The sequence below is a fragment of the Monodon monoceros genome, unplaced genomic scaffold (genome assembly GCF_005190385.1).
Source record: "Monodon monoceros isolate NGI ecotype Baffin Bay Population unplaced genomic scaffold, NGI_Narwhal_1 Super_Scaffold_12, whole genome shotgun sequence".
NCBI classification, from domain to species: domain Eukaryota; kingdom Metazoa; phylum Chordata; class Mammalia; order Artiodactyla; family Monodontidae; genus Monodon; species Monodon monoceros.
Genome location: NW_021703768.1, coordinates 157,202,070 through 157,229,509, shown reverse-complemented (window position 1 = coordinate 157,229,509; position 27,440 = coordinate 157,202,070). Strand labels below are relative to the sequence as shown.

Here is a 27,440-nt window from a genome sequence, read left to right as displayed (position 1 = left end):
AGGGGCCTCAGGAGGGCTAGCCCTGCCTGCACTCTGGGCTCGGACGTCCAGCGTTAGGGCCGCCAGGCCTGTGCTGAGAGTCAGGCGCCCGAGCTGGCTGGCCCGGCAGACGTGCTGGGCGTTCTGCGCCAACCACAAGCCGGTCACCCAACACTCCGTGCACATCCTCGTCTTGGGTCAGAGGACGCTGCCAATGTGACCGCATGGAGAGCTTCCCATGGCACAGAAGTGGGGAGCCAGGGGTGGGTGGGAGGGTGGCTCACCTGTAGCATGGCGTGGTGACCAAGTACGAGGTGCAGGTGAAGTGCAGCTTGAAGTCCAGCTTCTCATGGGTGGAACCTTCGTCATTCTGCAGGAGCAGGGGCGCAGGGTGGGTGGGGGCGGGGCACGCAGCTGACCCTCAGGGTGCTCCCCCTCCCCGATCAGGTACCTTGGCGATGAAAGACAGGGTCCCTTTGAGCTTCTGCGCCGTGACGATGCTCTGAATGGTGAACACAAACTGGGCTTCATTGGAGATGCCTGGAGAGGTGAGAAACGGACCTGAGAAGCAGCACGGGTCACGGCCTGGGGTGGCAGATGGGGGTGCAGCCACCTGGGCAGGTGGCAGGGACGCAAGCCTGGCCTGGGTCTGTCCTCAGTGCTGCCTGCCTTGGTCAGGGAAGCCAGGCTCAGCCCTGAGGGGGCACCAGACAACAGGATCCGGGGGCTCCCGGGCACCACTCACCAGGGGGCAGCTGGAAAGGCACGGGGACACCGTCGTGGACCGAGGAGCCCTCTGGCCGGGCCAGTCGGGCGTTGAGTGAGTCCAGCACGTTGAGCTCCATGTTCTTGAGGAAGCTGCTGCTCTGGTTCTCCAGGACCATGGACACCGTGACCTGGCTGTCCTTCTGCAGGCTGCCCTGCACGTCGTACGTCTGCAGAGCAAGGCCCGGGGTCGGCGGGGCAGGGGAGCCCACCAGGGACCCCCGTGGGCCTAGATGAGGGCCTGGGAGAGTGTGGGCACCACCCGCTCTCCCAGCGCACGAACGTGCAAAGAAGGGAACGTCCTGAGCCCTCGCACAAGCACCCGAGTTCCAGCTCTGTCCGCGACTGTCAGCTGTTCCCGACCCACAGTAAGCAGGCCTCGCCGGCCGCCCGGCTCCGCTGCACGCCCTGCACATCCAGAAACAAGAGCCCTGAGCCCGCCCAGCCCCACCACCCGTAAGCCCCACGTGGCTCACCATTTTGATGTAAGAATTTTCAGCCAGGAGAGAGTAGCTAGACATGGGCTGGAACAAAAGAGAAACGTTTCAGCTTTAGGCGGTGAGGACCTGGGGCTGACGTAGGGAGCTGCCAGGTGCCGCCCGCAGGAAACACTAGGGACCCCCGCGGGTCCTGGACAACATGAGTCTACACCCCGGGGCTCCTGACACTGGCAGGGCCGGGAGGACCGCAGGGAGGGTGCAACGCCCACAGCCCGCTCCCAACGTGCTCGGGAAGCACCCTCACCGGGAGGGGCTCCTCACGGAGCGCGCCGTTCTGCACGGGCTCGGCGTCCCCTTCCCTCGGAGGCGCCCTCTTCTTGGGTCTCTTCTTGTCTTTGGAGCGCTCCCCCTTGTCCTTCTTGTGTTTCTTCTTCTTCTGCTCGGAAGGCTTCTGAGACAGAACAGGGCTCAGGTCAAGCCCATGCTCCTGTGCGAGTCACAGCCCACGGAGCCGTGTGGAAGCAGAACCCCGTAAGCACAGCGACAGGAGGCCGCAGCGGCCCGCTCGGTGGGACCTGGTGGCGGGCTAGCACCTCCCCCAGCCCGGCTCCTGCACAGCGCGCCCCACACCTTCTCAAGGTCCTGCTCCGCGTCCTTGCCGGCGTCCTGCTCCTCTCCCCTGGGCTCCTCCTTAGGGGCAGTGACCGCGGCGTTCACGCCGGGCTCCTCCTGCAGGGAGCCGGGTGGCAGCTGGCGCCCAGGATGGGGTGGCCTGCGCCCTCAGCCCTGACCTGCCCTGGTCCGGGACACCCCGCAGTGACAAACCTCCCTCCACACGCCAGGCGTGTCGTCAGCACGCAGACAGACGTGTGGCCCCCAGTAAGCGCTGGTGGCCAGCAGAGGGGAAAAGAGGCCCGGCCTGTGGCCGGCTGGCACTGACCGGGGTCACGGCTGGAGACCCCAGAGCCACCAGGCCCCAGCCACTAACACAAAGCGGTCGCTCAGGAGCGCTGCCTGGCTCTGGGGGCCCGGGCCCTGCGCCGAGGGCCAGCCACGCAGCCACTGCCTGGGCGAGACCTTGGGCACAGAACCGAGCTGGCCCAGACCAGGCTTCTGCCTGAGGGTCCCCCACCTCCTCCACCGCTGGGGCAGGGAACCGAGGTGGCACCCTGACGTCTCCAAGGCCGAAAAGCACAGGTGTCCACCGAGGGGCACTCGGGGCCAGCACGGGTCACTAGCAGGCTCTTACCGGGGCTGGGGTGGCAGCAGGCGGCGTGGTGGACAGCCAGAAATCTAAGTCCACACCCTGAAACCACAGGAACATGTGCCTTTGGCCAGAGCAGCAGCCCCGAGAGGGCACAGTGGCTCCGCCAGGCACAGGCCACTGCGGCCCCGCAGGACCCGAGTGTGCAGGGAGCTGGGGGCATGTCCAGCGCTACCACCACAGAAACTGGCGCCCGCCAGGACCACGTGGCCAGGCGGAATCACGCTGCTCTGCGGCAAGGCCCACGAGCCGTGCGTGACGGTTGTGTAGGAGCCCCCCTCCACACGTGTGACACACACGTAATGGAAGAGGGACGGCTGGCAACCCGGGCCCGCCCCGCCCAACGTGACACACTGCCTGGCCTCTCACCTTCTCCGCCTCTTTCTTCTTCTTCTTTTCTCGCTCTTTCTCCTTCTGCTTCTTCTCCTTCTTCTTAGGCTTCTTGCTCTTCTTTTCCACGACAGTGACGTCCTGTCTCTCCGGGGACTTGGAAGTCTCAGCATCTCTGTGTTTCTGGACGGGCAGCTTCTCACTGTCGGCTAGGGGCCTGGGGGTGGTCACAGGAGGCGTGGCCCGTGACAAGGCCGCTCCCCCTCTGTGCAATGAACAGAGAACAGAGGGAGGAACCAGGCCATGGGGAGCCCAGGCCGCGTCCAGCCCCACGGGGCAGCTGCCCAGGTCTCAGTCCCAGCACTCACTTGTCCAAGTCGATGTCCAGGGCCCTGTAGGGATCGTTGGGGTCTTTGTCATCCTCGTCGCTGGGCAGGGCGTTCTGAGGGGGAAGAGGAGCCCTGCATCCATCCAGATCAACCCATCCGGCCCCTGACCCCGTCGAGCTTTTACGGGTCCACAGGGCCCCCATCTCCCTTCTCAGAAACGGGCCACCAGGTCCACACCCATGAGGGAGTCTGATCTGGGGCCTGGCGCTCAGAGCGGGCAGCAAACTCAACACAGGTAATGGGGCAGAAGTGCAGGAGCCGCCTGCTCACAGTACACAGGGCACAGCTGGCTGAGGCTGCCCCGTGCCATGGAGGCAGCAGCAATGGGCAGGCCCACGCCAGGGTGGAGCCCACCTCGGGGAAGGGCGCCCACCCGACACGCAAGCCCGCGGCTGACCTCGGGCATCTCCTCGGTGACGATGTCCACACGCTGGGCGGGGGTGATGTCCTCGTCGCTCTCCGTGTGCAGTGAGGTGTGGCGCCGGGCACCCCGCCTCTCCCGCTCCCTCTTCTTTCTCTTTCTCTTGTCCTTCTCCAGCCTCTGCTGGTGCCGCCGTTCTTCCTCCAGCTTCACGTACTGGTCTGACATGGGCATCCCTGCCGACAGGCGCACATGTGGCACTCAGCCCAGGGCTGTGGACACGTCCCACCCGGCCAGCACCCTGCTGCCACCTGGTTCACCCACAGCCCCGAGACCCATGCCTGGGGGAAGGGGATGCTGGGCAATGCCCTCTGGCTACCGAGACACAGACGGGGGCCCCCGGGCGGCGAGGGGTGTGGGGCTGAACCTGGGGGCCATGGCGTGCACCCGTGCCTGCTGGGACGAGGATGCAGCACGGGGTGCAGGGCAGGGCTGGAGCGCAGGCCTGAGGCGGTGCCTGCACCTGGCCTGAGGTCCCCGTCACCCGTGCCACCGGGCACACACTTGCCTGGCACCTTCAAGGGCACCGAGAGGTCAATCTGCACCACGGGAATGTGGTCCACACCTGGCGCGTCCTGGTACCGCTGGAGAGGAGACACTGAGGCCCCGTTAATGGGCAGGGCGGTGGGCCCAGCGTGATGCACCGACGCCCCAGAGCAAGGGGTCACAAAGACGGGGGTGGGGTGCCAGTGGGGACAAGTACAGGATGGGGCGCAAGACCTCCATTTTTTGCACCTGAATCTTTTTTCTTTCCAAGTCGGAAAAACAGTGCAGGCTTGGAACCATGGTGACATAGTGCTTCCCGCCCCCAGGACGGCTGGAATCAGCAAGCCCGACACACAGGTGCCAGCGGGGGACAGTCTGCAGCCCCTCAGAGGGGTGACCCAGAAATCCCAGGATCAGGGAAACCACACAGCACCCGCCCCGTGGAGCCACATGTCCCCAGGGGAGCCCAACACGGATGACAGATCTGCAGTGTGGAGGGTACACATGAAGGAGGTGGCTCCAGGCAGGACTCCAGGTCCCCTTGCGCCCCCTCCCCTCCCACCAAGGCAAAGGAGCCTGACCTCGCCCATGCAGGACTCACTCCCCAGCTGTTGGTGTCAGGAGCCCCTCACGGTCCTGCCCGTGGACCTGCTGACAGCCCCGCACAGGCCGTGGACAGAGAGCGGATGGGCCCCGTGGGAGCGTGTCTCAAGGACGAGCAGGCCGGCCTCACCTTTTGGGGGGACGGGGAACTCTTGATGTAGAATGGGTTGTTGGCCTGCTCCTGCTTCCGGGCCTCGCGGCGCTGAGGGGACAGGATGCAGCGCACACGTCAGCGGGTAGGCGGAGCCCCTCACCCTCGCATGCTCCCAGATGGGGGCCACCTCCACGCGCCAGACCCAGGGGGGGCCGGGACCCCTCGCCACTTTCACTGTTGGCCTTTGACCACCAGGAGACAGAGGCCGGCGGTGGGAAAGAGCAGGTGGGAGACAGGCAGGCGGCAGGAGGGACAACCCAGGAGCTGCACAGGCAGGGGTCGGAGAGACCGCGTGCTCTGGGGTAGGGCCTCAGGTGGGGGGCAGGCCGGGCGAGGAAGGCCGGCGGGGGAGCGGGGGACGCAGCACGCCTTGCTTCTCCATTCTGCACGACACCCTGAGGCCCCGCACCCATGAGCGCAGGCAGCAGGCAGGCGCAGCATGCCGGGCACCCCAGGGCCTGAGCATGCTTGGGCCCCACGGTCTCCCTAGGGAGCTCCTGGCTCAAGAGGCCACTCCTGGTCTCAACGAGAACCCCCACCCAAAGTCGAAGGTGGGCCCAGCGCTGCCCACCGGACAGTGGACCCAAGCCCAGACCTGACCGTGCACGGCCCCGGCCCGCCCCGCCTCACCCGGGCCAGTTCCTGCTCGTCCGCCTCGGGCGGCCGCTGCTTGGCGTGCCGTGGCTCCTCGTCGTGGAAGATGGCCTTGGGCTTCTCATCCTCAGACTCACTGTCCGAGAGCGGCTCATTGATCCAGGCGTCCAGGTCCAGGCTGCAGGACACAGTGAGATCACACGGTGGCTCCAGCCTGCATGCCTGGCCCTGGGCGCTGCCGTCCCCTTGGAGACAAGGATATGAAGGCTGGGCAGTGGCCCAAGGTCACAGTGGGCAAGGCAGACCAGGGACCCTAGAGCCTGGGCAGCCCGCCTCCCCCGTTCTCACGGTGCCCGCAAGGTTTGTGGGCGACAACTACCAGCCAACCTGCTACCCAGGGGTGGGGACAGCAGGGCCCCAGGAGAACTAGTGAGTGCCGTGCCTACGGTCTGTGTGAGAAGGGTCTGTCCCGCCCACAGGCGACTGGGGCCTCAGGGGACCTTCCTCCCAGACCCCTCCACCTCGCCCGTCTGGACAGCACGTCCGGGCTGTGGTTCTGCTCCCACGGGCCCTCATGCCACCCCGCGTCTGTGTCCTCTGACGGACCGCACAGCTCACCCTTCGGGGACCGGAACCTTCTTCTGTGCCTTGGGAGCCACCGGGTTCAGCTCCCCAGCAAAGAGGGCACTCACTTCTTCTGCCACTGGCACATCCCTGGCCTGAAGCTTCTGGACGTGTTTGACCAGCTGCAAGATGCAGGATGCCTGGGGGGGCCGTGGATGAGTCAGGAAGGAGTTACGGAGGCCTGGCCGTGAAGGCCACTCAGCCCCCGCAGGGCACTGCTCAAACCATGCAGACGCCCAGCCAGACCCCTGCTGAGGACTTGCAGAACACACCGCGAGGAACCGCTGACCGGGCCAGCCAGGAGGCCAGCCCAGCTGCTGTCTCCTTCACGAGGACACAAAAGGGCTCCCAGACGAGACAAGGGGTTGGGGGTGGATTGAGCACCGCCCCACAAGGCAACCGCCCCAGCAAGCAGTGGCGCCAGCCACCAGGGCACCTTCACACGGCCCCCAAGAGTGCAGCTGACCCTCAGCCAGCAGACAGGCGCACGTCACACACCCGCCCATGACCGCAGAGGCCGCCGGGGCCCGCTGAGCGCAGGTGCGGGGTCTCGGTAGCTGAGAGCCCCACGTCACCACAGAGCCAAGAGGCGGGCTCCTAGGCCACCGATGCCCAGATGCCATGCCAAACTCTCCTCCGACCAGCTCTCCTCCACCCTCCCGGCCAGCGCCCTCCAGGACCGCGGTCACCTCTGAGGCTTCCCTCTCGGGCTGACCACATACCCTCACACTGTCTCCCGTTCGCTCACAGTCTCCCACCCCCCGACCCAGGGCCTCCCCAGCACGGTGGCTCCAGATCTGCCCACCCCCCCAGGCCGAGCGCGGGGGAGCCAGGAAAAGAACACCTGCCCAAGCTGCTCTCCCAGAGCTGACCCGACCCCCTGAGGACATGCTGACGTGCGGGGCTCACCCGCTCCTGGGCTTCCAGGTCCGCGCTCTGCACAAACTGGGGCAGCCGCTCCACTAGGAGCTGCGTGACCTCCTGGGCCGCCTGCGCATCCGCGGCCTGCTCTTTCTGCTGCAGGATGGCTGCATACAGCTTGACCACGTTCTGCACATACACGGCTTGGATGTGGCCCGGCAGGGTGGTGACTTTGGGCCGCAGCATAGCCTCCAGGGTCTGCTGGGGCTCCTGTAGGTGCCTGAGGACAGGGAGGGCTGGTGAACAGCCACCCCAGCGGGTCTGTGTGCCAGGGCTGGCGCCAGCCCTGCAAGCCTCCACCCGATGCCAGGTGCTGAGGGAGGGGATGTGAAGGGAGAAACCACAGCAATGGCATGACAGTCACAGCGCAGCCACACAAAGCAGTCGAGAAAAAGGAGAGGAAAGCTATCAACGGCCTGGATTTGGCAACGGACGACCTGTGGCTGCAGCAGTGAGGAGGGAAGGAAGGCTGGGGTAGCGGCTGGTGGACCTCTCACCGCTCCCCATGACGGGAGACGTTTGCTGCGAGAGCAGCTGTTGCCCAATGAGGGCGGGAGAGAGGAGGTGGGCGGGTGGGCAGGGCGGCTGCCGGGACTGGGGTCTGGCGGGCACACCCGCTTCCCCTGGGGAGCAGGAGGCCCCTGGCCCCCACTCACTCGGAGAACTCCCCACAGATCCAGGCGGCCGCGTAGAGCACCTCGCAGATGCCACTGCGCTGGGTGCTGCTGGCCACCAGGTGGGCGCTGTCAAGCAGCGTGGACATCTGTGACACGGCAAACCGGCGGATGGCCTTCACGCGGATGGCCACATCCAGCATCTGGGCAGCGATGAGGTGGCCGTGGCGGGTGCCCTCCAGTCGGGTCAGCTCCACCAGGATGCTGATGTACCTGCGGGACAGAGCCCGTGAGGGCAGCGCCCCCGCCTGCCCGCCCACCCGCTTGCACGCTGAGCTGCGGGCCGCACCACTCGAAGTTGGTGATGTGCTGGTAGTTGGACTGGCTGCAGATGTCAATGATCTTGGTGAGCAGCTCGTCGCGGTAGGTCGTGCCCTCGGCCTTGTCCACGTGGGTCATCAGCTTCTTGACGATCTCCATCAGGTTCTTCTTGGACACCTGGAGGGGGGGCGGCTGGTGAGGGAGGGGCCGGGTGGGCCGGCGGGGCGGCCAGGTGGCAGGGTGGGCACGTACCATGCCGTACAGGAGGTCGAGGGCCCGCAGCCGGATGGACTCGTCCTTGTCGTCCAGGCACTGCAGGACAAGATCCTTGTGCGCCTGCACGGACTTGGGGTGTGTCCTCAGGATCTTGGACATGGCCAGGAGCCCCAGGTACTTCACTGCAGAGACAGCACAGCGCTCTCAGACGTGGACGAAGTTCTGAAAGCGAGGCCGGGCCTGCAGCCCCACCCCAAACCACCTGGACCCCGTCGGCCCACGTCTCACAGGCACCAGGCCCACCTCATTGCCCACCTCAAGCAGCCCAACGCACCGTCATCTAGATTGGGTCGCAGCCCGTCTCTAGGGCAGCGTTACTGGCACACGACGGGCCTGTGGTCTACACCCGCCAGCAGGCTTCTACGCTACAGTGGCAGAGACCACACAGCCTGCAAAGCTGACAAGAATTACTATCTGGCCCTTTCCAGGAAAAGTTCGGCAACTCCTTTCAAAACAAACAGACCTGGATTCAAAATGAGCAGCCAGGGAATTAATTCCCTGGCTGTCCAGTGGTTGGGATTCCGCACTTCCACTGTAAGGGCCCAGGATCAATCCCTGGTCTGGTTGGGGTACTAGGATCCCAGCAGCCACAAGGCACAGACAAAAAAAACAAAAAAAAAAACGAAAAACAAAAACTGAGCAGCCCACATGACCAGGCCCTCAGAAGCCCTCTCCACCGTGGTCCTGGCAGCAGGGGCGTGTGACTGGCTAGAACCCTCGACAGCACATGTCGGCTGAAGGAAGTGCACGAGTTGGCACACGAGCAAGACGTACAGCAGCTCCCCCTCGCTCGTCAGGAGCCCCACGCACCACCCCATCTGATTAACCGCCGGGGGTGCCTGCAGCATGCCCGTGGGGACTTTCCTCCACGCCCAGCCTGCTCCTCCCGGGGCTGAGCTCGCCCTTTATGTCTCAACTGTGCTTCCGCCGGCCTCCCCGGCTCCTCCCTGCAACTGGGTCCCAGCTCCCCGTGGATGTGGGCACAGGGCCCAGAGCTTAAAGACCTTTCCAGTGGACACGGCTGAGCGACACCCTGAGATGCCGGCTGGAAGGAGCCCGCCGTGCAGACGAGGGGGCTGTACCCGGGGAGGAATCTGCCAGCCATGCCAGGCCCACTCTCCTCTCGGGCGGGGACGAGCCCTGCGGAGGTCTAGGGCACAGGGCCTGCAGGGCCTGCAGAGGGAGCAACTCACAGTTCTGATCGGAGTCTTCTATTAATATCCTCAGTTTCTGAACACAGAGCTGTAAAGAGGGGAGATGCCACTCGTCACATCTTCTAAACCAATGGCAGAGTCCCTGGGGCCTAGGAGAGGAGTCCCTGGTCCCATGACATACCTGGATGCTGGCACTATGGTTGGGCATGCCAGACGACAGCGAGATGAGCACTGAAAAAGATGACTGGGGTGAGGGCCCCGCGTGACCAGCCCCAGTGAGAACCTCAGGCTGGGTCTCTGCGACCAAGAGAGCAGACCACAGGCCCCGGGCACCAGGGGTCCTTGTCCAGGGCAGGTCTGTGGGCCAGCCCTCAGCTGAGACCCGCTGGCCCCGCGACGCACGATGGACCAGGCCTACCTCCCGTCTGCATCCCCACTCCCTCTGCCCATAACCAGGGCCATCTGCGATCCTGCCCATAACCAGGGCCATCTGCGATCCTGCCACACCTTGGTCCTCCCCATGGACCTTTCCAGACTCAGGGACCACTCTCTGGCCAGCCTGCCCTGCTCCCAAGTCCCACACTCGCCCTTCCTCTCCCTTTCACTGTCGCTGACCCTCAGCGACACTCACAGCCCACACAGCAGTCACGAGCGTAGACCCCGGGCCAGTTTCCTGGGCTTCACTGAACTTAAGGCTGCCCATGGGCTGTGAGGAGCATCCGACAGTTTAGGGCAGGGACAGGCAGGCAGCAAGAAGCTGAACCCTTGGGCCACCAACTCCCTCTGCCTATCTACAGGAAACTGGGCTGCAGGGACAAGTCACCAGGCGGTCTGACTGTAACTAACGGACTCCACGAGACCCTTTGGGGAGCACGTGCCGATTCCCTCTCGAGAACTCTCCTGGTTGTAGGTCCTATGCTAAAGACGCCACAGCGGACGCGGCCTGAGATTCGCTTTAAAATGCTCATGAGGGCTTCCCTGGTGGTGCAGTGGTTGAGAGTCCGCCTGCCAATGCAGGGCACACGGGTTCGTGCCCCGGCCCGGGAAGATCCCACATGCCGCGGAGCGGCTGGGCCCGTGAGCCATGGCCGCTGAGCCTGCGCGTCCGGAGCCTGTGCTCCGCAACGGGAGAGGCCACAACAGTGAGAGGCCCGCGTACCGCCAAAAAAAAAAAAAAAAAAAAAAAAAAAAGCTCATGAAAAGCGGTCTCGCTGGTGGGTGTGGCAGATGCCAGGGTGCAGTGTTTATCACTGGAGCCCGAGGTTGGCAATGGCTCTGGCTGCAACCGTGTCCGAGCTGACACTTCCAAAGGGGCTGCAGATGGGCCGGGCCAAACAGCTTCCCAGCCGGGAACAAGGTTCTGGTGAGGCCCGGGGACCAGCTCCCCTGCCAGCGACAGCTCCCTGCTCCAGAAGAGGTCACCCCGGTGCTCACCTGCAATGACGGTGTTGACACACTCGTACAGAAGGGACATGGCAGACGTGCTAGAGAAGGAAACATAGGAGCCGGGAAGACAGGGCCGCCTGCCTCCCGCTCACCCCACCGAGACCCCTGGGGGCACCACCTCCGAGGAAATGCGGAGCCCAGGAAGCCTCGGGTCTGAAGGCCATGCCGGTGACACCCCACCCTGGGCAGTGAGGCCATCAGATTGCTCCAAGGGACAGAAGCACCACTTCTAGCCCTCAAAAGCAAACTGAAGTGCTCCCGCCACTGCAGCCCACGCACGAATAACCTTCTGATTCTGCGACTTCCATGAAGAGAGAAGCCAAGTTCCCCAAAGGCCTCTCTCCTCCAGCCCAGACCCTGCCGGCCGGCTCCACTGGGACAGGGAGTAGGCCTGGCCACGCGCAGGCAGGAAGAACACGGAGTCGTGCCCCATGTCATCCCTCGGGGGCGTCCAGGGCCACAGTGAGCACAGCCCAGGACGACCAGGGTGGGCACCAGGCACGTCCACTCCACTCTGAAATTCTCACAGTGATGTTCTCAGGCCCAAATCCCCCAAACCCAACAGCACGGGCTACCAGAGGCAGTCCACGTGAACGGTCACAGGACTGATGGCTTCTCGTAAATGCTCTGAAAACCACAAGCTACTATAAACCCGGAGACTAGTGATTTGTTTAAAATCAGCAACGTCCCAAGCCCTTGGCCACTTCCCAGGGGACCCCAGGAGCAGAATTTCCTAGCACCTGAAGCTTGGCCCCCACAATTCAACCACCTGAAGGCACCTGAAGTCGTGTAGAAGCTCCTAGAACATTCCAGAACTGGGCGGTGACACACTCACCTAGGGCTCTTCAATTAGACTGCTGAGGTCTACTTGTGAACCAGAGACTGGCTGGGATAGCTTTCTCCATCCTTTTTTTATTTTTAAAATATATCCCCATTGCCTGCCTATCTATCTGTCTGTCTACTTCTGGCAGGCTGCACGGCTTGTGAGACTTTAGTTCCCCAACCAGGGATTGAACCCGGGACCTCGGCAGTGAGAACTCGGAGTCCTAACCACTGGACCGCCAAGGAATTCCCTCTCCCTCCTGTCTTGAATGTGCTGTCTGCAAACTGAGGAAGGGAGAACCCAGAGACGCGGCTCCTGGCGGCGGCAGGCCCTCAGGCCTGGGTGCCCCTCCACCCGCCCCTCCTTGGGGCACCCCTCCCACGCCCGCCCCAAGCCCTACCTGTGGATCAGGTTGGTGAGAGGCTCAATCAGCTTCTTACCCAACCTTGGCTCCAAGGGGGTCAGAGCACCAAACTAGGGGACAAGAGAGGCCAGTGGTCACCCGAAGCAGGGGTGGGACGGCAGCCCGGGGCTCTGCTGGCTGGTGTGCCCAGGACACCCCAGGGGCGACACTTGCCAGTTTGATAATCTTAATGAGGACCCAGTTGTTGGTGGAGGAGGTCATGAGCTTGAAGAAGAGCGGAGCGAGGGAAAGGTAGTTCTTGGGGTTACGTCTGGCCAGCTCACAGATGACGTTGACTGCCGCCGACTGGACCCCTGTGAAGCGAGGGACACCATCAGCAAGGGGGCGCCCTCCAGAGCAGGCCGGACCCTCGGGGTGTGTCCCCAGCAGGATCAAAGTCACTCCAGATGCTCTGTCCGCCTCCCCCCGGGGCTGCCCCCGCTCATGCCCCCAGCCTGCCTCGCCTGCCCCTGGGCTCCTGACCCTAACCACGACGCCCCACACCCCGTGATCCTCTGCGATGCACAGCAGATTCTCCCGAGACAAGCAAAGATTTGGAGAAGCTGTTTTACATCTGGCATGGCCCGGGGTCTCTCCGGAAGGAGTTACAGAAAAGGACAGGCGGAGGCAGGAGTGAACCCTGTGGTGTGGGACTGCCGATCAAGGCAGCAGAATAAACACGAGACTGTGAACATGCGGACAGAGAGGCCTCCCCAGTGAGCGACTGTGGTGTCTGCTACGGCCTGGAGGCAATGACAGCTGGCAGAAATAAGCACACCCAGTGGTCTTGGTTTCTAAATCCCACACCAGCTAACAAAACTAGAGCTGTTTGGAGAAACGGCGGATTCCAGGACTGGCGGGAAAGTAGAAAGCGAACCTGGCATCTCGTGCTGCCAGAAAGTAAGAAGGTGCCCTATGGGGGAGGGCTAGGACGGGGTCCTGGGACCTAGTACCCCCCTCCTCCAAGCCTTCACAGACGCTGGTGGAGCATCACGGCCCCACACGGGCCCCTTCTTAACTCAAGTCAACAAACCAGGATCGGGGTCCTCCAGCTTCTCCTTCAGGCGGGGAAAGGCAGGGCGCAGAGACTCAGGGTACTTCAGGAACACCTTGTACATGATCAGCACAGCCTTCTTCCGGATGTACGGCTTGGTGTGCGACATCTGCAGGGGCAGAGGGTGTCAAGTCTCCCTGCTGACACCACTGCGCCCACCCCTCCCCGGTCCCTCCCGCACCCCCGGCTCCCCCCCACTCGCCTCCCCTCCCCTCCCACACCTGCCCGCGTCTCGCCTCCATCACCTGGAGGATAACCCTCTCTCCAGCTCATCTGGCTTCTGGCCTCTGAGACCGGCCTGCAGGTTTATTACTCCACTGCACCCCCCTCCAGCCCAGGGATTACACAACAGTGTCTTGGACGGAATCAAAACCTGCCTCCCTGAGTCCATGACCCCAGCTGGCCCTCTGGAGGCTGAGACCGGCCTCCTGGACTCACTGGGGCGCACTGAGGGACAGAATGAGGGAGGGGGGCCCCAAATGGAAGGTCACGCTGGAGAGAGCCTCCACCTGTCAACACTGGCCTCGGACTCTTAGGGCCACCAAGACCTGTCCCCAGAGCAGTGCCCCTCGCCCGGGCCTCAGCCCCCTCCACACCTCTGCACTGCACCCCTGGAGCTCCTGTCCTTCTTCAGGACCATGCTCCGGCCAGGAGGGCCTCTCGTCTGCAGGTGGGCACACTCCTCACCTGTCAGAGCCCCAGGCAGCCTGGCCCTAAGGAAGCCACCCCTGCCCCCATGACCTGGCACCGAGACTCATTGTGATAGCTCACTACCGCCCCCCTGTGGACTCGTGACCGCTTTCACCTAGAGAGCTCCTCTAGGTGAAAGCTCTTCTAGAGCTTCCAGAAGAGGGCCTGAAGATCAACACTGTTGGCTTCGCAGGCCAGAGTCTCCATCTGACTCTGCCCTTGCTGCTGGGAAGCCCACTGTGTGGACGAAGGGGCGGGGCCGTGTGTGGACAAACCATTTATAGCAGGTGGTGACTGGATGCAGCCCGGGCCGTGCTATGCTGGCCTGGGATCTAGAAGTTGCGTGTACCCAAAGCCCTCTAGACCGCGAGCCAAGACCTGACCATCTGCACAGAGAACGGGCCACGTACGGACAGAACCCTCCTGGGAGGAATATGCCACCCTTCCACGCTGCTTTATCATGGCCGGAGGGGGGAAGCCTCCCAATCATGGAGAATCTGGCGTGCAGGCAACCCTCTGAGGGCTGTGATTTCTTTCCGTTTTTTTTTTGTTTGTTTGTTTGTTTTAGGGTCAATTCCAATTTTGTTTTTATTTTTTAAATTAATTTTTATTGGAGTCGAGGATTGTGATTTCCAAGAGCACGTCCACATTTCAGAACAAAGTTCTTGCCCACCTTGGAGATCAAGGCTGGCTGGGGTTTCTGCCTTTTGGATGGACTGGGCCCCAGACAACAGATTCGCTCAGATGAAAATAAAAAGTTCCCTCACCAGAGAACCACCTGACCACGCTGCCTGCCAAGACCACTGCCATCACCACCCATGCCTCAGAACACAGCTGATGGGTCATGCGCTCACGACAGGCCATCGTCCCCAGCCAGACCCCGCCCCTCCCCAGCAGGACCATTTCAGAGGAGGTGAGGTGTGAATGCTGGGCCCCACCAGGTGATGGAAAAGGAGACGGTGACTCGGTGTCCCAGCTCATCCTGGGGACCCAGGCCATTTCCGTCCACCCAAGTGCCCTCAACGTGACATTACAACCTCGGTTTTCCAGGCACGTCAGGGAGCAAAAGCCAAGGGGGGCGGTCATGCTCCCAGACTCACCAGTGTCATGATGTCGTTGGCCAAGTCTCTGGCAAGATCTGGGGTAACAAAACAGGACAGGCCAGTCAGCGCAACGCCAGTGTCGTACTGGCTGGGGCTGCTCAGGTCCTGGAAAGGGAGGGAGAGGGTTAGAGGCAGGCGCCCACTGCGCCTCACTGGGTCCCAGCTGCGCCCGCCAGTCCTGCTCTGGGTCTGGAGACGGGCTTGGACGAGGACTCATAAGAAGCAGCCAGCTCCACGCTCTGTCACCGAGCAAGAGCCAGGACGGCTCTAAGGGGAGGGCTGTCTTGGGTCTGCCCCTCGCTCCAGGAGTGCAATAGGGCAGAGCCAGTGCCACCCATGGCTTCCCTATGGGAGAACCCAAGGGCCGAGGAAATGGTGCAGCCAGACGGGCTCCGACCGCCCAAAGGCATAGAGTGGGGGCCGCCCAGGGTGGAACCCCAGAACCTCTGCTTCCATTGGGGTGTCTCCCCTACTACAGCCAGGGGTGACTCCTCTGGGCCCCTCCCCAAAGCGGAGAGAAGCTTCCACCAGAGCTCCACCCCTCAGGGGAGCAGGAAAAGCAGCCACAGGAAGTGCACATCTGCCCTAGCCTCTGACATCACTCGCCTGTGCTCCCGCTAAAACCGATGCGGAAGCCCCATCTCGGCACAAAGAGAGGACTCTGTTTACATAGAGGAACCTCCCCAAACTTCACACATGTGGTAAAAGATACACTGAGAGACGTTTTAAGAGTTAATCTTCCAGGGACTTCCCAAGTGGTGCAGTAGTTAAGAATCCGCCTGCCAATGCAGGGGACACGGGTTCGAGCCCTGGTCTGGTAAGATCCCACGTGCCGCGGAGCAACTAAGCCCGGGCGCCACAACTGAGCCTGCATTCTAGAGCCCACGAGCCACAACTACTGAGCCCATGTGCCACAACTACTGAAGCCCGCACACCTAGAGCCCGTGCTCCGCAACAAGAGAGGCCACCGCCATGAGAAGCCCACGCACTGCAATGAAGAGGAGCCCTGCAGCCTGCCCTGCAGCGCCCGCTTGGAGCCCCGACACCAGCCACCTGTGGGGCGACCACAACAGCTCTACCCCGACCCTGGCGCCAGCTGTCTGAGAGCCCCGGGCCACAGGGTCCGATGTGGGGTCTGGGGTGGGAAAGGGTGCCTCTGACACCCGCTCTGACCACTTGCAGCGAGGCGGGAGACAAGAGATACTCAAAGTCCTGAGGCCAAGGAAGAGCTGACTACTCAGTGCTCTCACTGAAGAGCATAGAATACCACACGGGGCCGAGAGACGCACCTGGTCCGACTCACAAGACTCAGTGGGCACAAAGGCCCCCACGCTGGGAGGGGCGATCCCTCAGCAGGCGCCCCCAAAAGAGGGGAAAGGGGCTGAAAAAAGGAGTGACCGAGGGGGCAGCCCCCGTCGCCAAGGGGGGAACACGAGAGAGGAAAGCCCCGCGTGCCCCGCCGTCCCTTTTCCCATTTCCGAGGATCGCAGAAGGCTGTCCATCTGCCCGCTAACCTGCTCCCACAGGAGGGGCCTACCTTGCGGATCTGGTTGGTGGTCAGCATGATGACGTCGGTCCCTTCATGAAAGCACTGGGAAGCAGCGAGGTAGCCGATTCGCTGTGAGTGGAACAAATGGAGACGTCAGGGGTGACAAGGGGACTGGGCGTCCTCGGGGAAGCACCCAGCCCTCCTGAGCTTCACGCCAAGCAGCCGGCCCGTCACAAACCAGGAGGAGGGCACCCCTCGCCCTGTCCCAGGCGTATGGTCTCTGGAGCACAGTGTATTTCAGGGGTTGCCAAGCACATCCTGTCGCTAACGTGTGCATCCTCACTGCCTTCTTGGCAGCGGGAGCTGCTGTTACGGCCTGATGGAGTAAGTCATCACAAGCGCCTAAACTCAGGCTGAGTGTAACCTAAAGTCACACCCACACGTGCATGTGATACTTAAACACACGTGCAGAGCACTGGCCCAATCTTGGCAAATACGGCATTTCGTTTCTTCACCAAGAGTAACCGGCAGGCAGGACAACTGTGTCCTTCAGGAGGACGGGAACCCGCCCTCGGCAGTGACCCGTCCGCAGGACACAGCCTCAGCCGCCGCAGGGTGTGTGTTCCCAAGGAAAACTGAGCCAAGCCAGGAAAGCCACGGGACACCCCCAAATGGGCTGTGGGCACTGAAAACCGCTTTTCAGAACATTTACTAAAGCAGAAGACATGCTTATTTGTTACGATATCAAGTAAGAAGAAAACAATGTCCCAAACTGCGCACGAGTAGGATCGCTGAGACGCCAAGAAAAAACGCTAGAGGGTCCTAAGAGACAATGGGACAAATGACAAGTGGTGGCCTCTCGGGGAGACGATCAGTGTCTGCTTATTTTTTTGAAAAGTCACAAATTTAATCTGTATTATGAAACACATAACCAACCCTACAAACCCGAATTTCACTGACACTACTTAAAATGGAAAGAAAAGCGTGATGCAATAGTGCTAAGACCTAACTGGACAGAAGTGGTGATGGGAATGGGTCGCTGGTGTCTGTCACTGTGTGCCCTCCCAGCATGGCCTGCGTCACAGGACGGACGCCCTCCTCCCCCAGGACCCCACCCACAGGGCTCAGGCCCCAGAGCGAGCTGGTTCCCTTCACCTTGAATGTGAACTTGGAGGCGCTCATCACTTCTATGATGTTGAAGGCGGCCCAGCTGATGTCATATCCTAGCATCTGCAGCTGCGGAGGAAAGAGGCCGATTCTCACGCACCTGCCCCAGCTCCCCACCCCCATACACTCTGGGGAGATTCATTTCTTTTTCTGACAGGTGAGTCTTCACATTTAAAACCAAAGTGACAGGTTAATAACACACTAAAATAATGCCCCTGATAAATAAACACCTGCAGTTGAAAATACCAGCGTTACATGGGTTAAAATTCCCCACAAGGACCGGTAAATGGGCAGGCCGTTCATCTCCCTTCTCTGACCAGGGGAGGCCAGCGTGGGGTGCCTGGCCCAGGCTCACACCCCGACCAGGGAACTGCAGGGTTCCACCCACCAGGTTTCGGGGCCCAGCCCACAGGGCAGTCGTGAAAGCAGGGGCGCTCCCGCCCCTCCATGTGGGAAAGGCCCACTGGATGGGGCCCCAGCTTGCCCTGTGCCACGTGATCCTCACGCATGCCTCGCCCTCCACCCCAAGTCAGCCCGGCGTGTGCCCCCAGGCTGACGCCTGGAGCGGATGGTGTCCATCAGTGATGGTGGGACGGATGGACAGACAGCAGGGGGATGCTGGAGCCAGACCCGGCCTGACAGAGCGAGCGGCCCGGCACTCACGTAGGTCAGCTTGCAGACCGCATTTGCTTTCACTGCAATGTTGTCTTGCTTCAGCTCTTGCTTGATTTCATCAATGCACTGAGAGATATATTTTGCCTAAAAGGAAAAAAAAATTGAAAAGTTGCAAGTGTCTGGCTAAAACCTAAAGAAGCCAGACACAAGAGGTCACACAGTGTGCAATTCCATTTAGATGAAACGTCCAGAGCAGGCAACTCCAGAGAGGCAGAGGGGAGTCCTGGTTGTCAGGGGCTGGGGGAGGGGGAGAGGGAGGGTGATGGAATGCTCTGGAATTCAACAGAACTCTGTGACTATACTAAAAACCACTGAATTACACATTAATTTAAAGGGGTGAGCTGAATGGTATGTGAATGATAACAAGGCTGTTATCCTGAAAAGCCCTGTCAGTGCAATAAGCTGCCTGGGATCCCCCAAAGCTCTCCTCCCAAGGGGCAGGGGGCCGCGAGAGAACAGGAGTGGCCTGGGCTGATCTAGCCTGAAGCAGGCACACTGAGCTGCGGGATTCTGCTTCCCCTACTCATGTGTATATCTGACAGTTTCTATGATGAAAAGTTTTAAAACTTAGAAAAAAAAGAGTAACCATTCCAACACAGAGCATTAAGACACGGAAAAGTTCTTAGTCCTCCAGTTTAGCCCTTTAACCAGCTGTGAACAAGAGAAACTGCAAGCCCAGAAGAGATCCCACGTCCCAGCGCCAAAGGCCCATCCCTCAGCCCGCATGGCCAGGGGCGGCAGGTCCACCTCGGTCCCATGCTGCCGTGACCGGGGAGGCCAGGAGCCCCGCCCAGCACAGCCACCCACGCTGGGGGCCCCACTGGCACCCACAGCAGGAAGGGCCTGGCCACCCCAGGAACCGTGCCTGTTGGGCCCCTCCCATCCACCTCCACGCGGCCTGGGTTCAGTACTGGCCCGGGCAGCCATTCTCCTTCCCCACACCGCACACATCACAGAGCCGGGGCCCAGCAGGTGACAGGCCACGCCGGGGCCTCCCCCCAGGCACCTGCCACAGCGCTTCACATAACTCCACTCGTTTGACCCCCCTCCATGCCCCCGTCCAGGTGAGCGCGCTGGTGCCTTCCAGCTCCTGCAGGGCCGGGGCTCACTGCCCATGTGCAGCGCTGCCCCCCGTGGGCAGGAGCACCCATGGGTCCCCTGGGAGGGCCCCTCGCAGGCCTCTCGCTTGCTCTGGGGCTGGCCACCGAAGAAGAGCGCCGAGGCGCCTAAGGCCTAGATGGGCCAGATGGCATGGGCACAGGTGAGAGCCGCCGGGGGTGGGAGGGTGAACACCTCCAGCCCCCGAGACCCCCGGCTCCTCCCAGGACCAGCCACACTGGCGGGGGCACCGCGGGCTCCCCTCGGGATCCCCCTTCACTGAGGCCCTTCTCTAGGCAGCCTCTCCCGCAGGCTTCTCAGGGCCTGTCTGACGGGGTCTGTGTGCACGCCCTGCTGGCCTCCTTATGACGGACGCTGCAGCGTGTCAGTGCTTGGCTGCGCTGCCATCATGCGTGTCCACCCACCCAGCAGCGCAAGGGCTTGGATCCTTCCCACTTTCTGGCTCCCGTGACGCACACTGCCGTGGATGTGTGTATACAGGCACCTGTGTGGACACCTTTTCGATTCTCTTCAGTTTCCTCACTACCCCAGCACTTGTACTAAAACACGGATCAAAAGGTCAGTACCGACACACGGGGTCCAGAGCGAGGAATGTGCCCCATGGGGCGCAAGGCTCCACCCCCAGAGCCGCACAGAAGTCCCATTGGCAGTCTCAGGAGAGCCCAGCCCTGCCCAGAGACGGGTCATCACTCAGGGCTGGGAGGAGTGTGGTGCCCCGCGCTCCCATCACCCACCAACAGTGGCATCGCCTAAACCTGCCAGGCTAGCGAGCTCAGTGACCTCGCCCAAGTGGCTGCACCCTCCTCCCACGTCACCCCAGACCACTCGTAGGCCCAGCACAGGCTCTCCGGGAAGGCGCCACCCTGAGAGCGCTCTCAGCGAGCGTCTGATGAATATTCCATGACCAAGAGTCGGACAATGGAACATGGGTCACCAGATCCTTCCAACGGGCTTCCAGTTACTAATCCCCCAGGCGCCTCAGTTCCCATCCCAGTGCACGATAACCCCTTCATGCACCCTGGATGTGCTGTTAATGATTCAAAAGGGAAAGAACAGAGAGATGATCCCAAGCATGGGAGAACAGGCCCAGCACACACCGCTGTGGGAGATGGTCTGCAGGTCCCAGGTGCAAACTGGTGCACGCGCATGCACACACACACACGCTGGCCCCTCAATGCCCAGATGTCCGGCCGCTGGTGAACGGCCAACACGGTGCACTCTCTGCACAAATCTATTTTCTAGGTGGCCCAATGACCTCTCAGCTTTCAGGAAGCCAGGCAGAGTCCACTCCTGGTAATGTCTGCGCAGCCACCGTCAGACCACGCCTCCCACCAGCACTGTTTGGAGACAAATGTCCGGGCAGCACAGGACAGGCGAGACCACTGGTCCTGCCCCGGCTTTGATCCTGAGAGCCACGCAGAGCAGGGAGCAGCCTGGGCAAACGCAGCTGCTGGGAAGTGAGGGGGGAATGGGGGCAGGGGGTGGCACATCCTCACGTGAACTTTGCACCCACCGCAGCACTCCAGTGGCCTCCTGACCACTGTAGGAGAGGCTGAGCCGAACTTCCAGCGCAGACAAGCTCACTGCCCCTAAAACACATCCCCTCTCTGCAAAACCAACACTCTACTGAGAATACAACAGAATCCAGTGACTACAACATACCAGCCACAATGTCCCGGTCACAAGCCCAAATTATTCAAATTAGAAACAGGAAGGACTTCCCTGGTGGTACAGTGGTTAAGAATCCGCCTGCCAATGCAAGGGACACGGGTTCGAGCCCTGGTCCAGGAAGATCCCACATGCCGCAGAGCAACTAAGCCCGTGTGCCACAACTACTGAGCCTGCGCTCTAGAGCCCACGAGCCACAGCTACTAAAGCCCACACGCCTAGAGCCCGTGCTCCGCAACAAGAGAAACCACCACAATGAAAAAGGTCATGCACCACAATGAAGAGTAGCCCCTGCTCGCCACAACCAGAGAAAAGCCCGCATGCAGCAACAAAGACCCAACACAGCCAAAAATTAATTAGTTAATTAAATAATAAAAAAAGAAACAGGAAAACATAACCTAACCTATACCCAAGGAAAAAAAGAGACGGCCAATGAAGACAGGCCCTGAGGTGATCCTGGTGATGATGAACACATTCGTGTGCTGAGATTTCAACACAGCAACTGTAACCATGCTCTCATGACCAAAAAGAAAATATGCTCCTAATGAATAGAAAAAGAGGAAATCTCAGCAGAGAAAGGAAAGTGACACAAAACAACCAGATGGAAACCCTAGAAATGAAAAACAATTTCTGAGGTAGAACAGGCACTGCGTGGACTGGACGGGGAGCTGGAGCTGAGAAGAACAGGGAACAACAGGGCCCACCCATTCTGAAGGGAGGAAAGTCAGGCAAGGCTGTGGTACACCAGAGGTGGTAGCGTGTGTACCACTGGGGTCCCAGGAGAGGAAGGACAGAGAAAATATGTGAAAACCTAACAGCTCAAACTTCCCCAAATTTGGTGAAAGACATAAACTTACAATTTGAAGAAGCCCAGCACCGCCCCCCCAAAACAGGAAATATAAAAGAAAATCACACCCACACATATCACAGGCAAACTGCTGAAAACTGAATATAAGGAGAAATTCTTCAGAGGAGCCAGAGGAAAAGGGTGTGCTGCTACAGGGGAGCAGGGGGCTGAGGGAGGTGGGAGGACTCCAGGCCCAGGGCTCTCCATCCAAGAACACCCCTCAGGAATGAAGGCACAGTAACATCCCTGCACCTCGGAGCACCCACAGGGACGACAAATGAGCCCACAGGAAGTGGTTAACCTGCAGGAAGACCCAGCCTCAACACTAGTTTTTAGCTATAGGACAAGTGCACAGGCTCATGGTTCCTACAGGCAGGAAAAGGGAGGAATGGGTTGTAAAATATTAAAATAATGTTTCAGGAGGGTGGAGTCAAGATGGCATACTAGAAGGACGTGGAATTCGCACCTCCTCACAACTAAGAGCACCTACCAGGCACCGGTGGGGGACCACAGACACCTAAGGGGACAGGAGGAACCCCCAGTGACCGGTTGTTTCCATTATAGTTTTATTTTTCCTAATATATTTTTTATCTCTCTAATTTTATTTTGTTTTTTATTCTTTGATATTGTACTGCTCCTTTTTTTCTTTCTTCTTCTTTTTTTAAATTTTTCTTATTGCGCCACAATGCTTGGGGAATCTTGGTTCCCAGGTGGGAGGTCGGGCCGGAGCTCCTATGGTGGGAGCTCCAAGTCCAAACCGCTGGACTAACAGAAAACCTCAGACCTCTGAGGAATATCAATCAGATATTCAATATCAATCAGAGTGAGGCCTCCCGGAGGTCCTCATCTCAGCACCAAGACCCAGCTCTATCCAACTGCCTGCAAACTCCAGTGCTGGACGTCTCAGGACAAACAATCAGTAAGACAGGAATACAGCACCAACCATCCAAAAAAAAAAAAGAGGACAAAAAAATTTGTTTCAGACGAAGGAGCAAGGTAAAAACCTACAAGGTCAAATAAATAAAAACAAAACAGGTAACCTACCTGAAAAAGAATTTAGAGTAATGATAGTAAAGATGATCCAAAATCTCAGAAACAGAATGGAGAAAATATGAGAAACATTTAAAAAGGATCTATAAGAACTAAACAGCAAACAAACAGTGATGAACAACACAACTATTGAAATTAAAATACTCTAGGATGAATCAATAACAGAATAACTGAGGCAGAAGAACGGATAAGTGAGCCAGAAGATAAAATGGTGGAAATAACTGCCAGGGAGCAGAATAAAGAAAAAAGAATGAAAAGAATTGAAGACAATCTCAGAGACCTCTGGGACAACATTAAAGCACCAACATTCGAATTACAGGGGTTTCCAGAAGAAAAGAGAAAAAGAAAGGGTCTGAGAAAATATTTGAAGAGATTATAGTCAAAAACTTCCCTAACATGGGAAGGAAATAGTCAATCAAGTCCAGGAAGCACAGAGAGTAGTACCAAACAGGATAAGCCCAAAGAGAAACATGCTGAGAGACACATATTAATCAAAGTATCAAAGATTAAATACAAAGAAAAAATATTGAAAGCAGCAAGGGGAAAGCAACAAACAACATACAAGGGAATGCCCATAAGGTTAACAACTGATTTTTCAGCGGAAACTCTGCAAGCCAGAAGGGAATGGCAGGACATATTTAAAGTGATGAAAGGGAAAAACCTACAACCTAGGTTATTCTACCCATCAAGGATCTCATTCAGATTTGACGGAAAAATTAAAACCTTTACAGATAAGCAAAAGTTAAGAGAATTCAGCACCACCAAACCGGCTTCACAACAAATGCTAAAGGAACTTCTCTAGGCAGGAAACACAAGAAAAGGAAAAGACATACAATAACAAACCCAAAACAATCCAGAAAATGGTAATAGGAACATACATATCAATAATTACCTTAGGGCTTCCCTGGTGGCGCAGTGGTTAAGAATCTGCTTGCCAATGCAGGGGACAGGGGTTCGAGCCCTGGTCCGGGAAGATCCCACATGCCGCAGAGCAACTAAGCCCGTGTGCTACAACTACTGAGCCTGCGCTCTAGAAACCGCGAGCCACAACTACTGAGCCCACGTGTCACAACTATCGAAGCCCGCACACCTAGAGCCTGTGGTCCACAAGAGAAGCCACCGCAATGAGAAGCCCGCGCACCGCAACGAAGAGTAGCCTCTGCTCGCCGCAACTAGAGAAAGCCTGCACTCAAAGACCCAGTGCAGCCAAAAATAAATTAAAAAATAAATTAAAAAAATTATCTTAAATGTAAATGGATTAAATGCTCCAACCAAAAGACACAGACTGGCTGAATGGATACAAAAACAAGACCCATATATATGCTGTCTACAAGAGACCCACTTCAGACCTAGGGACACATACAGACTGAAAGTGAGGGGATGGAAAAAGATATTCCATGCAAACAGAAATCAAAAGAAAGCTAGAGTAGCAATTCTCATATCAGACAAAATAGACTTTAAAATAAAGACTATTACAAGAGACAAGGAAGGACACTACATAATGATCAAGGGATTAATCCAAGAAGATACAACTGTAAATATTTATGCACTCAACATAGGAGCACCTCAATACATAAGGCAAATGCTAACAGCCAGAAAAGGGGAAATCAACAGTAACAATTATAGTAAGGGATTTTAACACCTCACTTTCACCAATGGACAGATAATCCAAAATGAAAATAAATAAGGAAACACAAGCTTTAGATGACACATTAAACAAGATGGACTTAATTGATATTTATAGGACATTCCATCCAATAACAACAGAATACACTTTCTTCTCAAGTGCTCATGGAACATTCTCCAGGATAGACCATCTCTTGGGTCACAAATCAAGCCTTGGTAAATTTAAAAAAATTGAAATCGTATCAAGCATCTTTTCCAACCACAACGTTATGAGACTACATATCAATTACAGGAAAAAAAACTGTAAAAAACACAAACACATGGAGGCTAAACAATACACTGCTAAATAACCAAGAGATCACTGAAGAAATCAAAGAGGAAACCAAAAAATACCTCAAAACAAATGACAATGAAAACATGATGACCCAAAACCTATGGGATGCAGCCAAAGCAGTTCTAAGAGGGAAGCTTATACCAGTACAATCCTACCTCAAGAAATAAGAAAAATCTCAAACAAACAACCTAAACTTACACCTAAAGCAATGAAAGAACAAACAAAACCCAAAGTTAGCAGAAGGAAAGAAGTAATAAAGATCAGATCAGAAATCAATGAAAAAGAAATAAACGAAACAATAGCAAAGGTCAATAAAACTAAAAGCTGGCTCTGAGAAGATAAACAAAATTGATAAACCATTAGCCACACTAATCAAAAAAAAAAAAAGGGAGAAGACTCAAATCAACAGAATTAGAAATGAAAAAGTAACAACTGACACTGCAGAAATACAAAGGATCATTAGAGATTACTACAAGCAACTATATGCCAATAAAATGAACAACCTGGAAGAAATGGACAAATTCTTAGAAAAGCACAACCTTCCGAGACTGAACCGGAAGAAACAGAAAATACAAACAGACCAATCACAAGCAGTGAAATTGAAACTGTGATTAAAAATCTTCCAACAAACAAAAGCCGGGGACCAGATGGCTCCACAGGCGAATTCTATGAAACATTTAGAGAAGAGCTAATACCTATTCTTCTCAAACTCTTCCAAAATATAGCAGAGGGAGGAATACTTCCAAACTCATTCTACGGGGCCACCATCACCCTGATACCAAAACCAGACAAAGATGTCACACAAAAAAACTACAGGCCAGTATCTCTGATGAACACAGATGCAAAGGTCCTCAACAAAACACTACCAAACAGAATCCAACAGCACATTAAAAGAATCATACACCATGATCAAGTGGGGTTTATGCCAGGAATGCAAGGATTCTTCAATATACCCAAATCAATCACTGTGAGACACCATATGAACAAATTGAAGGATAAAAACCATATGATAATCTCAATAGATGCAGAAAAAGCTTTTGACAAAATTCAACACCCATTTATGATAAAAACTCTCCAGAAAGTAGGCACAGAGGGAAACTACCTCAACATAATAAAGGCCATATATGACAAACCCACAGCCAACATCATTCTCAATGGTGAAAAACTGAAACCATTTCCACTAAGATCAGGAACAAGACAAGGGTGCCCACTCTCACACTATTATTCAACATAGTTTTGGAAGTTTTAGCCACAGCAGAGAAGAAAAAGAAATAAAAGGAATCCAAATTGGAAAAGAAGAAGTAAAACTGTCACTGTTTACAGATGACATGATACTATACATAGCGAATCCTAAAGATGCTACCAGAAAACTACTAGAGCTAATCAATGAATGTGGTAGAGTAGCAGGATACAAAATTAATGCACAGAAATCTCTTGCATTCCTATATACTAATGATGAAAAATCTGAAAGAGAAATTAAGGAAACACTCCCATTTACCATTGCAACAAAAAGAATAAAATACCTAGGAATAAACCTACCTAAGGAGACAAAAGACCTGTATGCAGAAAACTATGAGACACTGATGAAAGAAATTAAAGATGATACAAACAGATGGAGAGATATACCATGTTCTTGGATTGGAAGAATCAACACTGCGAAAATGGCTGTACTATCCAAAGCAATCTACAGATTCAGTCCAATCCCTATCAACTACCAATGGCATTTTTCACAGAACTAGAACAAAAAACTGCACAATTTGTATGGAAACACAGAAGACCACAAATAGCCAAAACAATCTTGAGAAAGAAAAATGGAGCTGGAGGAATAAGGCTTCCTGACTTCAGACTATACTACCAAGCTACAGTAATCAAGACAGTATGGTAATGGCACAAAAACAGAAATATAGATCAATGGAAGAGGATAGAAAGCCCAGAGATAAACCCACGCACATATGGTCACCTAATCTTTGATAAAGGAGGCAAGAGTATATAATGGAGAAAAGACAGCCTCTTCAATAAGTGGTGCTGGGAAAACTGGACAGCTACATGTAAAAAAATGAAATTAGAACACTTCCTAACACCATACAGAAAAATAAACTCAAAATGGATTAAAGACCTAAATGTAAGGCCAGACACTATAAAACTCTTAGAGGAAAACATAGGCAGAACACTCTATGACATAAATCACAGCAAGATCCTTTTAGACCCACCTCCTAGAAAAATGGAAATAAAAACAAAAATAAACAAATGGGACCTAATGAAACTTAAAAGCTTTTGCACGGCAAAGGAAACCATAAAAAAGACGAAAAGACAACCCTCAGAATGGTAGAAAATATTTGCAAATGAAGCAACTGATAAAGGATTAATCTCCAAAACATACATGCAGCTCATGCAGCTCAATATCAAAAAAAAAAAAATCCAAAAAATGGGCAGAAGACCTAAATAGACATTTCTCCAAAGAATATATACAGATTGCCAACAAACACATGAAAACATGCTCAACATCACTAATCATTAGATAAATGCAAATCAAAACTACAATGAGGGCTTCCCTGGTGGCGCAGTGGTTGAGAGTCCGCCTGCCGATGCAGGGGACACGGGTTCGTGCCCC

At 56.7% G+C, this 27,440-nt stretch overlaps 1 protein-coding gene across 5 annotated transcripts in view; it reads right to left on the bottom strand.

The window, feature by feature from the left end:
* The window catches only part of AP3D1 (adaptor related protein complex 3 subunit delta 1), a 45,010-nt gene that overhangs the window by 5,513 nt on the left and 12,057 nt on the right, over positions 1-27,440 (bottom strand). The window contains exons 2-29 of one of the 5 annotated variants that reach the window (XM_029218424.1): positions 18,174-18,269; positions 17,499-17,579; positions 16,392-16,472; positions 14,852-14,959; positions 13,041-13,170; positions 12,182-12,321; positions 12,005-12,078; positions 10,770-10,819; positions 9,517-9,566; positions 9,375-9,423; positions 8,158-8,303; positions 7,934-8,082; positions 7,627-7,857; positions 6,959-7,190; positions 6,044-6,189; positions 5,462-5,603; positions 4,808-4,879; positions 4,097-4,172; positions 3,565-3,764; positions 3,147-3,220; positions 2,818-2,995; positions 2,434-2,490; positions 1,815-1,913; positions 1,489-1,632; positions 1,221-1,268; positions 725-914; positions 431-519; positions 264-349 (exon numbers count right to left, since the gene is read on the bottom strand). In XM_029218424.1, coding sequence (XP_029074257.1) covers positions 264-349; positions 431-519; positions 725-914; positions 1,221-1,268; positions 1,489-1,632; positions 1,815-1,913; positions 2,434-2,490; positions 2,818-2,995; positions 3,147-3,220; positions 3,565-3,764; positions 4,097-4,172; positions 4,808-4,879; positions 5,462-5,603; positions 6,044-6,189; positions 6,959-7,190; positions 7,627-7,857; positions 7,934-8,082; positions 8,158-8,303; positions 9,375-9,423; positions 9,517-9,566; positions 10,770-10,819; positions 12,005-12,078; positions 12,182-12,321; positions 13,041-13,170; positions 14,852-14,959; positions 16,392-16,472; positions 17,499-17,579; positions 18,174-18,269 — 3,218 coding nt within the window. Of the gene's footprint in view, positions 1-263; positions 350-430; positions 520-724; positions 915-1,220; positions 1,269-1,488; positions 1,636-1,814; positions 1,914-2,433; positions 2,491-2,817; positions 2,996-3,146; positions 3,221-3,564; positions 3,765-4,096; positions 4,173-4,807; positions 4,880-5,461; positions 5,604-6,043; positions 6,190-6,958; positions 7,191-7,626; positions 7,858-7,933; positions 8,083-8,157; positions 8,304-9,374; positions 9,424-9,516; positions 9,567-10,769; positions 10,820-12,004; positions 12,079-12,181; positions 12,322-13,040; positions 13,171-14,851; positions 14,960-16,391; positions 16,473-17,498; positions 17,580-18,173; positions 18,270-27,440 lie in introns of those variants that run through there. The other 4 variants (XM_029218423.1, XM_029218426.1, XM_029218425.1 and 1 more) reach the window with 4 other exon arrangements.